Source organism: Mesoplodon mirus (assembly GCF_964341445.2).
Source record: "Mesoplodon mirus genome assembly, chromosome: 4".
Classification (NCBI taxonomy): Eukaryota; Metazoa; Chordata; class Mammalia; order Artiodactyla; family Ziphiidae; genus Mesoplodon; species Mesoplodon mirus.
In genome coordinates, this window is record NC_138979.1 from 38,703,828 (window position 1) to 38,716,949 (window position 13,122).

General features: G+C 45.8%; 1 protein-coding gene across 2 annotated transcripts in view; it reads right to left on the bottom strand.

The window, feature by feature from the left end:
- Positions 1 to 13,122, bottom strand: part of ABHD2 (abhydrolase domain containing 2, acylglycerol lipase) — a 102,037-nt gene that overhangs the window by 15,879 nt on the left and 73,036 nt on the right. For both annotated transcript variants that reach the window (XM_082616659.1, XM_082616660.1), the window contains one exon: positions 3,856 to 4,039. In XM_082616659.1, coding sequence (XP_082472785.1) covers positions 3,856 to 4,039 — 184 coding nt within the window. The remainder of the gene's footprint in view (positions 1 to 3,855; positions 4,040 to 13,122) is intronic.

Here is a 13,122-nt window from a genome sequence, read left to right on the forward strand (position 1 = left end):
ACTCACAGAATAAACTAGTGGTTATCGTGGGGAGAGGGAAGGGGGGAGGGGCCGTGGGGGGAAGGGTTATTATGGGAGTGTATGAAATCATGTGTGTGAAACTTTTAAAAACGGTAAAGCGGGCTTCCTTGGTGGCGCAGTGGTTGAGAGTCCGCCTGCCGATGCAGGGGATACGGGTCCGTGCCCGGGTCCGGGAATATCCCACATGCCGCGGAGCGGCTGGGCCCGTGAGCCATGGCCGCTGAGCCTGTGCGTCCGGAGCCTGTGCTCCGCAACGGGAGAGGCCACAGCAGTGAGAGGCCCGTGTACCGCAAAAAAAAAAAAAAAAAAAAAAAAAAAATGTCCTTCCCCACTGACTCCCCACTTGACTGAGGACTTCCTTGGCATCCATATGCCTAGCATGTCACCATTAGTGACACTTATTTGTTGGTTTGCTACTGTGTAAACATCATTCTATTGCCATTAAGCAGATACAGACTATCTCTTACACCCAAACTGCAACAGAATGCTTGTATTTAACCATATTATTATTGGCGGATTCTTCAGTGTAAGATTGTTGAGGGCTTCCTCAGCAATGACGACTTGATTTTACCTGAAATGAGACCACAAGAGCTTCCCTTCCCTTTTCTTTAGGCTCCATGAGGGTGGGGAATTTGTTGGCCTTGTTCACAGTTGTGTCCTATTACCTAGAAGGGTGTCTTGCTGAATGAATCAAAGAATCAGTGAATGAATTAATCACGGGTAACCTTTCGGCATCACTACTTCTCCCTCTTGCATTTCTGTCTGGTTGCTGTTCACTGGATGAATTTATAATGAAGGTCTTCATGATAGCTTCAAATGATTAATTAAACCAGAGAGTTAGGCTGAGTCTGACCACACACATTTCCAGGGCTAGTTAGTTGGCTGCTGTTTATCCTGAGGCAACATGTTAAGTCAGCTGGATACCATGTAGTTTTGGGACATCTGTTTCCCTCCTTCACTGGTTCAGCACCTCATCAAAGGTGAGCTAGTTTAGCAGCAGCTATACTGCTCTAACTACAGCAAGCAGGCGCTGGCTTCTGAGCCTAGAACTGGCTCTGGCTAGTGGGGAGGTGCGCTAAAGGTTCGAGAAGCCAGAGGGAGGGGATGGATCACTGACAAGCGGTTGTGTAGACTCAACGAGGAGGGATTTACCGGAAGCATGAACTCCTGTGTGGCCCCTGCAGAGGCAGACGAGCCCTCCCCGCTCCACCTTGGCATATAGGAAGCATGGCTGCCATCATCCCAGTGCTGAAAAGGCTCATTGCCCTTAAGCCTTGGCAGGAAAAAAAAGGTTATGCTGGTTTAAAGTAAGCCACTGTCATTTAGCGAGTAGATCTCATTAAACTGTTGGGGGGACCTGAACTCATTAAAGTGTTGGGGGTGCACATAGGGCGATGGTGTCTCCTTGACCTGTTGCCAGTTCCTGTGTGTAGGGCCACAGGATCTTAGCCTTAGCATTAGTTCTCTGTGCTCTAGAGGATAAAGTTGCCTGTTTCTCTCCTCTTTGCAGGAGGCAGATGTGACAATGATTATGAGTATCAAGATCTTTGAGGTCTCAGAGAGAAGTGGTGTAGACCACGCCTGCAAAATGTTTAGCACCGCACAGATGTTGGTCAGTTTCCTAGCTTAAGCCTTTGCCTTGGTTTGAACACCGTGGATCGGCAAACGCGTGAGTCGTGTGCTTGGCCAGCAGCAGATGGCGCTGTTGCAGCAAAATGAAATCAGGCTGTTACTGAAGAGTCTGCGCGTTGAAAAATAAATGAAAACAAACTTGACCTACATCCTCCTGCGTGTCAAATCCAGGGCTCTCTGAACACAAAGTCAGTGTTCACAGTAATTTGACAGCACTTGGTTGAGGAGGGGACTTCAGCGGTTCTGATTTTTACAGATGCTAGAAGCCTTGCCAAAAACTGGACCACTTGTCAGGTGACAAGGGCTCCTGCCAGGCCCTGCTCCCTCGGATCCTGTGGCGGGCCCTTTGTTCATTGCTCTAATACTCCAGTCACTGGGCAGGATGGGACTTCGGTTAACTCTGGTTACATAATGGCTACGAATTGGGAGTTGAATATTTTTAGCCAAGCCAAAATAAAGGCACATGTCCTGGCTCACCAAAGTGTAGAGAGGAATGAAGGGGAGGATTCCCATCAGGAGGACGAGGGGACTAACTTAGTCCTGCAATATTAGAGCTGGAGAGACCGCTGAGGTCCCCAGGCCCAATGACTGCTAAACGTGGCTAAATCTCAGGAGTCACCTGTGAAATGTGTCCAAACGCAGATTCCCGGCCCTGTGCCGCAGATGCATGAATCAGGATCTCCAGGGCTGGGGCCCAAGAAAATGAGTTTATTTCTAACACGATCCTCCAAGTGATTCTTAATGAAGTGAGGCAGTCGCTAGTTCGCTAGATTGGTCTTTGTTATCCACTGATCTAGTCCACTTCTCATTTTACAATGAATAATGATGATAATTAACAGTTATTGACTTAACTTTCTACATGCCTGGCACTGTCGCAAGTAGTTCATGCCCATTAACTCATTTGACTCTCACAATGGCGCCATGGGGTGGGTACCATTTATTATTACCGTCATCTCCATATTGCAGGTGAGGACTAGGCCCTGGCGCTGGAACTCAGGAAAGGTTCCAGCAGGGATGTCTTTCATGTCTATTTTTGGGTACATTTAAATTCTCTGTTTTGGCCAGCTTTAAGGCTCAGGCAGAGGCTGAATTCTGAGCCTGCATTTGCCCTTTGGATGTGTTGACTTCACATTGCAGTAACAGATATTTTTAGAAATAACGTAGCCCCTTATCCATTAGAAAATGACAAGATAGGTTTAAACTACACCATGAGAGATATAGGTGAGGCAAAAAGGAAGGATTCATTTATTAACTATAAGGACTCTTTGGCATTAGACTGGATCAATCAGGGAGTTTTTTGTTTGTTTGTTTGTTTTTACTTTTTTGTATGATTTTGGATTTCAAGAGTTCTTTAATAAACTAGTCATACCCATTGGTAATACAAAAGACATTATCATGAGCAGTGAGTACAGGAAAAAATATGAATGCATTTAAAGAGTCTGGAAAGATGTGTGTGTGAGTGTGGTGTGTATGAGTGTGTGTGTGTGTGTGTGTGTGTGAGTGTGTGTGAATATGTGTGTGTGGTGATCCTGGAGTGATCTAGGACAACACTGATCTGGTGGGGGGTCAGAGAAGACGATAATGCCCTCCTAGGACTCCTCCTTTAGGGTTCTGTTGTCGGGAGACTAAGGGGAGAGGTAAACCTTTACCCAGTAGGTCATCTCTTGTGTGTGACTCTGGGATGTCTGAGAGAGACGACTATTTGACAGTGAGGGCATGGATTAAATGGTTTCTAAAGACCCCTTCCAGATGCCACCTGAGACTCAATTCTTTGGTAGACAGGAGGAATCTGGGGTCATAAGGCCCAGTTCTCAGACCCTGGTTCACCAAGTCTCCTCTGTTTTCATAAACCCACAGTTCTACAAAACTCCTGGAGCACGAACAGAATTAAATCATCTCACAGAGACTCCAAAGGGGAACAGCAGCTATTAAGAGGGGCTTTGGCTTATTCAATTACAGATCTGATCCCCCAATAGAGCTGCATATCCCAGGCTTAAGGGGTCTGATAGGACAAATCCAGTGTACGATGTGGAAGCAAAACAAGGTGAATCCAAGACCCAGAAACTTCTGCTCAGTCTGCCCCAGCATTTCCCCTGCTCTTCATGGACCAATGTCTGGTGCACTGGGGCATCTCAATAAACGAGTGCTAACTGGAGGACCAACAGCAGAAAAAAGTGGGAACATGTGGCCCGGATCACTCACCTCAGTGCACTGTAGCCCTGGCACACGCTGACGCAGCACAGAACCTTTTCTTGGTTGGCCTGGGTCTCCCCCAAGTATTTACACACGATGTTACCGCCCAGGCTAAAGCCCACGACCACCAGCTGGGTCAGGGGATATGTCTTCCTGATGTAGTTTACCATGGCTCCAAATTCCCAGGTGCAGCCTATGGGCAGAGAAGTAAGATGACTTGGTCATTTCGGGTGCAACAAATATTGGAGAAAATGTGAGCTGGAAGGTTACTAAGTGGGTGTTAAGACTCTAATAGAGAGAGAGAGAGAGAAATATATACGTACGCAACCAGCCCTCTGTATCTGCTGGTTCTGCATCCGTGGATTCAACCAAATACAGATTGAAAATATTCAGAAAAAAAATCCCAGAAAGTTCCAAAAAGCAAAACTTGAATTTGCCGTGCACCAGCAACTAGTTACATAGCATTTACTTTGTATTAGGTATTATAGGCAATCTAGAGATGTTTTAAAGTATACAGGAGGATGTGCATAGGTTATACGCAAATATTATGCCATTTTATATATGGGACTTGAGCATCTGTGGATCTTGGTATCCATGGGGATCCTGGAACCAATCCCCTGAGGATACTGAGGGACGACTGTATAGGAGTGTGTGTGTATGTGAGTGTGTGTGTGTGTGTGTGTGTGTGTTTGCAGAGAGAGACACATACATTCAGCCAGACAGGCAGACTTCTCTCTGGCTGCCTGCAGCGAAGTTCCCAGATGCCCCTCAGTATTAGAGGAAACACGACATTAGTAGTGCCCATGAGGGAAGGGACCATGTATCAAACGCTTGTACAACGCTCCTTTAAAGATGGGTTGTGAGAAACCTATCCGGATACTCATGGAAATTAAAACAGATATTCAGGGTGTATATGAGCACCTGTGTTTGCACACACAGGTAAACAAAAGCAAGAGCAATACTCTTTGGGGTTAGATTCTTAGGCTACAAAATAGGATGTTACACCCACTTGTACAATGATTCATGGTGTTAAGAAAAGTACCAAGCGGATGTTATTTACAGGACTGCCTTATCAATGTGGGGAAGGGAAGGAGAGACAAACTTCAGTCCAGAGGGACGGCCAAGATGCTCTGTGGGATTAGGATAAAATGTTCTTGGTGACGTAGGGACAGGTGCCGTGGGAGACAGACCCATTCAGAAACATACAGAGGAGACTTCTGAACGGAGAGGGTGTTTGGGCCCAGTCTGCCCGGGAGGGATGATGTCAACTGGTGTCCCCTTGGGAAGTTGGTGAAGTCACGTTATGTCTCAGCAGCTTTGCGAAGAGGACGAGGGTAGTGGCCATACAAATGAAGGGGTTCATCACATCCTTCTAAGGCCCAGCCCCAGACTCAGCAGGGAGACAACTTAAAATAAAACCTAACAGGGAAAGTGAGGGACTTTGCCAAGAGGCATGCACGAGACAGACCAGCATGAAGACAGTATGGATTTTGTTCGTTGAAAAAAGAAAATGAAAATAGACTTCTTCCACATCTTCCTGCTTATCAAAGCCAGCTCAGAGGGCTGGACATTCCTAAGAGAGTTGAACGGCTCCTCTCCTAACCCACAAACCCTGAGGGACACGACCTTCTGAGCCGGGACAAGCTCCCCCTTGGATCTGTCTTCCTTTTAACAGTGGAAGGCCAGCACAACCCCACGCAGGAGTTCTCAGCCCACGGGGTACAAAGAATCACCTGGAGAGGGTGTTAGAAACAGGCATTCCCGGGCTTCACCCCTAAAGAAGCTTATTCAGTAAGATGGTGGCCAGGCCCAGAAATCTGCATTAAATGTTTTTTTTTTTTTGAGTTGGTTATTCATGCACATGGCACAAAATTCAAACAGCATAAAAGATGTGGTAAAAGGTACTTTCCTCTTTTAAAAAATACCAGTGGCAGCATACATATTGCTTAGCACTGTTTTTTTTAACAATATGTTTCAGAAGCCATTGTGTAACAATACACATAAAGCTGCCTTCTTTTTTATTTTTATTTCTAATGAGGTATAACATACACCCAGGAAAGTGCACAATCGATGAATCTACGCATTTACACCCATGCAACCACTGTGCAGATCAAGATGGAAAATATTCCCGACACTCCTAGAGGTCCCCTCGTGCCTCTTTCCAGAGAAGATCCCCCAGACTTTGACTAATGATTGCAATTTGAAAGTGTTCGGAGCTCCTGAGGCTTGGAAGGTGGCAAAAGATGCTTAAGACTAGGGGAAAAACTGGAGGCCAAGAGCTGCTCCCTCCCAACATGGAAAGACCCAGGCGTCACCCTGAAAAGGAAGTACGTCTCTCTCTCCGTTGAGATATAAGAGATCAAGTCTCCTGTTTTTCTCCCTCCTGCACCCAGCAGAGGCTGGGGCACCTTGCAGCCCTTCGATAAATAGCTGATGAATTGAACGGATTCTGAAGGCCTCTGATGGGTCCTGGTGACAGCCTCCTGGAGCAACAAAAAGCTGGTCCAGAGGGAACCCTGAATCTTAACTTAGGAATCTGAAATGCCAGTCTTTTGTCCCCACCTAGGTCATTTATCCAAGTTTCTCTTTTTAAAAAGGTAGCAATAGGGGCCTCCCTGGTGGCGCAGTGGCTGAGAGTCCGCCTGCCGATGCAGGGGATGCGGGTTCGTGCCCCGGTCCGGGAAGATCCCACATGCCGCGAAGCGGCTGGGCCCGTGAGCCATGGCCGCTGAGCCTGCGCGTCCAGAGACTGTGCTCCGCAATGGGAGAGGCCACAACAGTGAGAGGCCCGCGTACCGCAAAAAAAAAAAAAAAAAAAAAAAAAAGGTAGCAATAGAAGGAATGTTATATCTCTAGGAAACGCTAGGTTTAAAATGGGGAGATGTGATGTAAAATGGGGAGATGTGAAGTTGAGATGCTCTCAACTTCCCAGTGATGACAAGCAAATCCTGGGGTACAAGGAAAATCTATACCTCTGGGCTCCCTGCTGGAGGCTCAGAGTCCACAGATACAGCATGGGGTCTGGCAATGGGTACTTTTAACAAATACTCCAAATGATTTTTATCCTGAGGGAACTTTGGAAAATACCTTGGGCAAGTTACCAAACCATTCTGGGTCTGTTTCTGCATCTGTAAAATGGAGGTAATAATGGTGAATACCTTACAGAGTTGGTTGCAGGACTGAGTAAAGTGATGTAGGTAAAAGGCTTAGACCAGGGCATAGTAAGTATTCAATGTTAACTATTATTATAACTGTTACTTCTCTTCTCTTTTAAAAATATTATTTAAGTACACCCATGTTCATAGCAGCTTTATTCACAACAGCTGAAAGGTGGAAGCAACCCAAGTGTCCATCAACAGATGAATGGATAAACCAAATGTGGTACATGTATACAATGGAATATATATTCAGTCTTAAAAAGGAAGGAAATTATGACACATGTTGCAAAATGGATGAATCTTGAGGACACTAAGCCATGTGAAAAAAGCCAGACACAAAAAGACAAATACTGGGGACTTCCCTGGCGGTCCAGTGGTTGGGACTTCGCCTTCCAATGCAGGGGGTGTGGGTTTGATCCCTGGTCAGGGAGCTAAGATCCCACATGCCTTGGGGCCAAAAAACCAAAACATAGAGCGGAAGTTATATTGTAACAAATTCAATAAAGACTTTGAAAATGGTCCACAAAAAAAAAAAAAAAAAAGACAAATACTGTCGGATTCCACTTACATGAAGTACCAGGAGTAGTCAAATTCACAGAGACAGAAAGTAGAATGGTGGTTGCTAGGGGTTGGAGGGAGGGGGAATGGGGAGTTGTTGTTTAACGGGTACGGAGTTTTAATTTTGCAAGATGAGAAGTGTTCTGGAGATTGATTGTGCAACAATGTGAATGTACTTAACACTACTGAACTGTACATTTAAAAATGATGAAAATGGTAAATTTTTGTGTATTTTACCACAATTAAAAAAAATCATTTAAACAAGGGATTGTAGCTTAACACTTGAAAAGGCCAATCTAGATTTCTAGATTTTTCTCCAAAACAGTGTCCTGTGATCTGACTGCACATTAGAATTACCTGAGGATCTTGTAAAACAACAACAAATACTAATGCCTGGGCCCTCCCCAAACTAATTAAATCAGACTATCTGAGGGTAGGACCCAGGCATGGGTGTTCTTTTACGAGATCTCCAGGTGACTCCAAAGTGCAAGCAGGGCTGAGAACCACTGTTCTAGGGAACAAGGATCCCTTTGGCTCAGACCAATAGGAGAAAGCATTCTTTTTTTTTTTTTCCCCACATCTTTATTGGAGTATAACTGCTTTACAATGGTGTGTTAGCTTCTGCTTTATAACAAAGTGAATCAGTTATACATATACATATGTTCCCATATCTCTTCCCTCTTGCATCTCCCTCCCTCCCACCCTCCCTATCCCATCCCTCTAGGCGGTCACAAAGCACCGAGCTGATCTCCCTGTGCTACGCAGCTGCTTCCCACTAGCTATCTATTTTACATTTGGTAGTGTATATATGTCCATGCCACTCTCTCACGTTGTCACAGCTTACCTTTCCCCCTCCCCATATCCTCAAGTCCATTCTCAAATAGGTCTGTGTCTTTATTCCTGTCTTACCCCTAGGTTCTTCATGACATTTTTTTCCCTTAAATTCCATATATATGTGTTAGCATACGGTATTTGTCTTTCTCTTTCTGACTTACTTCACTCTGTATGACAGACTCTAGGCCCATCCACCTCATTACAAAAAGCTTAATTTCGTTTCTTTTTATGGCTGAGTAATATTCCATTGTATATATGTGCCACATCTTCTTTATCCATTCATCTGATGATGGACACTTAGGTTGTTTCCATCTCTGGGCTATTGTAAATAGAGCTGCAATGAACATTTTGGTACATGACTCTTTTTTTTTGCGGTACGTGGGCCCCTCACTGTTGTGGCCTCTCCCGTTGTGGAGCACAGGCTCTGGATGCGCAGGCTCAGCGGCCATGGCTCACGGGCCCAGCCGCTCTGCGGCATGTGGGATCTTCCCAGACCAGGGCACGAACCCGTGTCCCCTGCATTGGCAGGCGGACTCTCAACCACTGCGCCACCAGGGAAGCCCACATGACTCTTTTTGAATTATGGTTTTCTCAGGGTATATGCCCAGCAGTGGGATTGCTGGGTCATATGGTAGTTCTATTTGTAGTTTTTTAAGGAACCTCATTCTTTAAGGCATACTCCTACTTGGTCTCTGGGCCAGCCTTTTCAGACTTCCCTTTCCACTTGCAGTAAGCAACCTGCCCACATGGAGGCACTGCCCTGCCTTTGGAAGCTTCTGAAGCAGGGCTGTTGCCCTGGTAGCTGCTTTCCAAATATTTCCTCAAAGCCAGGTTTCTGTAGTGGGTGAACCCCTGCTCAACCCAACCGGGCACCTCTACCGGGTCCATCAAACTCCTAACACAAACAATCTTTAAAGCCCTAAATACACACAACTGCTTTCTGGTAATCGTTCTTGTAGAGTGGATCAGAAAAGCTGCATTGAGGTTAAATATTACTGCAAGAAAAATGCACTAGCCCAGCGGTTCTCAAAGTGTGGTCCCTGGCCCAGCAGCATTAGCATTGCCTGGGAATTGTTCAAAATGCAAGTTCTTATGCCTCAGGCCACCTACTGAATCAGAAACTCTAGGAGTGGGGTCTAAACAGAGGGTTCATTAAGACACAGATTGCTAGGTCCCACCTCCAGAATCTTGGATTCAGGAGGTCTGGGTGGGATGAGAATTTTCATTTCTAGCAAGTTCCCAGGCAGTGTTGGTCCAGGGAACACACTTTGAGAACTCCTGTCTGAGTTGATAGGAAAGGTGGGTAAAATCTTCAATTTTCTGTTTCTTTTGTCTTTTTTTTTTTTTTTTTTTTTTTTTTTTTGCAGTACGCGGGCCTCTCACTGTTGTCGCCTCTCCTGTTGTGGAGCACAGGCTCCGGACACGCAGGCTCAGCGGCCATGGCTCACGGGCCTAGCCGCTCTGCAGCACGTGGGATCTTCCCGGACCGCGGCACGAACCCATGTCCCCTGCATCGGCAGGCAGACTCTCAACCACTGCGCCACCAGGGAAGCCCTCTTTTGTCTTTTAAAAGGGTGGTTCAGAGAGATGCTTCATGTCACTCACAGTTAAATAAATGCAAATTAAAACGACAATTCACAATCCTTTTCCACTGCCCATATTAGAAAAGATCAACTTTGCCGATACCCAGCACTGGGGAGGGTGTGGGTACCAGGCCTGCTGGTCCATCCACTGATGTGGGAGTGGGCACTGGAATAGCCTTCAGAAGGCAATGTGGTAATGCTTTTAAAAGGACAAACCTTTGGTCCTGCAATTCCACTTTGGGGGACTTTATACTGCAGATGTATACTGCATATATGTGCAAGAATGTTTCCTGCAGTGCTGTTTGCAGCAGCAAAGGAGTGGAAATAACCTAAATTTCCACCAGTAAGAGAACTAGTTAAATTGCTGTGAAAAAGAACGATGTAGAGTCCAGTGTGCTGATGTGGAATGACCCTGAGCCAGCTTACTGAGGGACCAAAACAAGAGCAGAGCAGTGGGATGGCACCATCTCCTGTGTGTACTTGTGTTTTTAAAGGGATTATATGTGTCCACATATCTGATTGAATATTTGCTGAAAAACTATAGCAGTTATTATTATTATTATTTTTTTGAAGAGGAGAACCAGGGGCTAGGATGGGAGGAAGACATAGTTTGACTCATTGCTATATAGATTTTTGCACCATTTCAATGTTTTTCCTGTGTATATACATTACTTTTTCAATAAAAATCCAGCCAGTTAAAAAATCTAGTGAAAATGAAGAATAATTTCTTAAAAAGATGTTTAAATCTCCTTAGACCAGTTCCAACTATGCTAAATACACCCAACACATTCCTCATGCTGGGGCAGTGATGTGTGCAGCTTGTGATGGGGACATTATTTGCCTGTATAAGAAATGGTACTAAGGGACTTATTGTCAGTTGTTTCTACCACCATTTCCTTGGGATTCTGCCTAATTTTTTCATCCCTTGGCTAATTATTTGTATCTTTAAGTTTTTTTCTACCATTGAATGAGCCTCTCTATTAGACTATAAACACCATCAAGCAAAGATATTCCTGGTGTTGTTCACCACTGTATCTGTGGGACCAGGCACTCAGCAGGCACTCAGTCAGTATCATCTAAACGAATGGGAAGGAGGCACTACGTTCCAGGCCCTGTGCTAGGCCCTGTGAGTGAGTGGGAGCACCGGGCTTTGGACCCATGTCTAACCCCATAGCCCAAGTCCTTTGTCTTGTATCCCAAATCTACATAAGTAATTGCACGGCCAGGATTTATTTTTCAATTGTGAAAACTCTTACTTTTTCACCATCTGATGCCTTTTGGACCTACCTATCTTTATCCAGGTTTGAGACTAATTATTTGAGACCTAGAGGAGATGTTCAGATGTCACTGGGGCAGTTACAAAACTTGGATTTTGTAACTTGGATTTGCTACACTACTGAGGAGCAATTACAGCTAATTGTGTAGGCACTTTGGGAGCCTCAGTTTAATTAAATTCAAGCACTTCTGATCTGGATAAAAGGCCAGGTCTACATAATCCTAGACAAGCTGTTGGGTGTTTTGTGAAGAGCTGCCATCTCTCCCAGGCAAGGGAAAGGCAAGGACATGGTGTCTGCCCAGCTCCAGGATTAGCCTGCTGGTAGATGCAGGGTCCTCCCGGGATCTCCACCTGATGTCAGTTACCAAACACCCTCAGTGTCTGGGAACCCCTCCCTGGGCACTTTTTTTTTTTTTTTTTTTTTTTTGTGGTATGCGGGCCTCTCACCGCTGTGGCCTCTCCCATTGCGGAGCACAGGCTCCGGACACACAGGCTCAGCGGCCATGGCTCACGGGCCATGCCGCTCCGCGGCATGTGGGATCCTCCCGGACCGGGGCACGAACCCTTGTCCCCTGCATCGGCAGGCGGACTCTCAACCACTGCGCCACCAGGGAAGATCCCCTGGGCTCTTTCATTAAGAGCTGCAGCTACCTGTTTTTCTAATACTAGGAGGATTTTAATGATTCTATGTATTTAATCCTTAAAGGATTAGCACCAGTAACAAGATTTAGGTATATAATCTTTTTTTTTTAATGTTTCTATAGCCCACTTTAAAAAAAATTTTAATCATATTTAAGTGTACAGTTCAGTGGCACTAAGTACATTCACATTGTTGTGCAACTCTCACCATCATCCATCTCCCGAATTTTGCACCTTCCTAAACTGAAACTCTGTCCCCATTAAATAGTAACTCCCCATTCCCCCTCACCACCTCCGCCACCGACCCAGGCCCCTGGCATCTACCAATGTACTTTCAGACTCTATGAATTTGACTATTCTAGGTCCCTCGTATAAGTGGAACCAAACAGTATTTGTCTGTACCTAATGTATATTGGAATGCATTTTTAAGGTTAACTTAATATATGTCTTGCAAACAGATTGTACCTTTTTTCCCCCCTGTGCTATACAGTAGGCCCTTATATAATCTTGCTGCAGCTTTTTATTATTATTTTTTTTTTGCGGTACGCGGGCCTCTCACTGCTGTGGCCTCTCCCGTTGCGGAGCACAGGCTCCGGACGCGCAGGCTCAGCGGCCATGGCACGGGCCCAGCCGCTCCGCGGCATGTGGGATCTTCCCGGACCGGGGCACGAACCCGTGTCCCCTGCATCGGCAGGCGGACTCTCAACCACTGCACCACCAGGGAAGCCCTTGCTGCAGCTTTTTAAGATGACGAAATAGGAGTCACTAACCTGGCCTTAGACAGATGAGTACCACAGGCCTATGTTGGAAAAGCAAACTGCCGAGGACAGGAGAGGCCTTTTTCTTGTACCTCCCATCTATTTCAAAAGCCATTTCCCCCAAAATGGCACTATCATGACTCGGTTGGCTCAAATACAAGGACCCAGAGACGTGATCTTCCTTGTGGATGGAGACTTTGAATCATCTCTGTATCCTACACGCCAGGCACATGGTGGGCGTGCCATTGATGGAGCTGGGTAAGAAGGAAGTTTGAATCATGTGGCATGAAAGCACACAGTATCAGCCAGCGTGACTGAGCAGGGGACGGGAAAGAAGAACCTAAATGTCCTTCCCACTAAATTTAATGCAAGAGAGTGGTCAGCTAACAACATGGCTCGCTGGCAGACTGTTGGGGGCCTAGCAGCCCCTAGCATTTTCATAGTGAAGGTGTGTGAGTCATTTCTTAGAG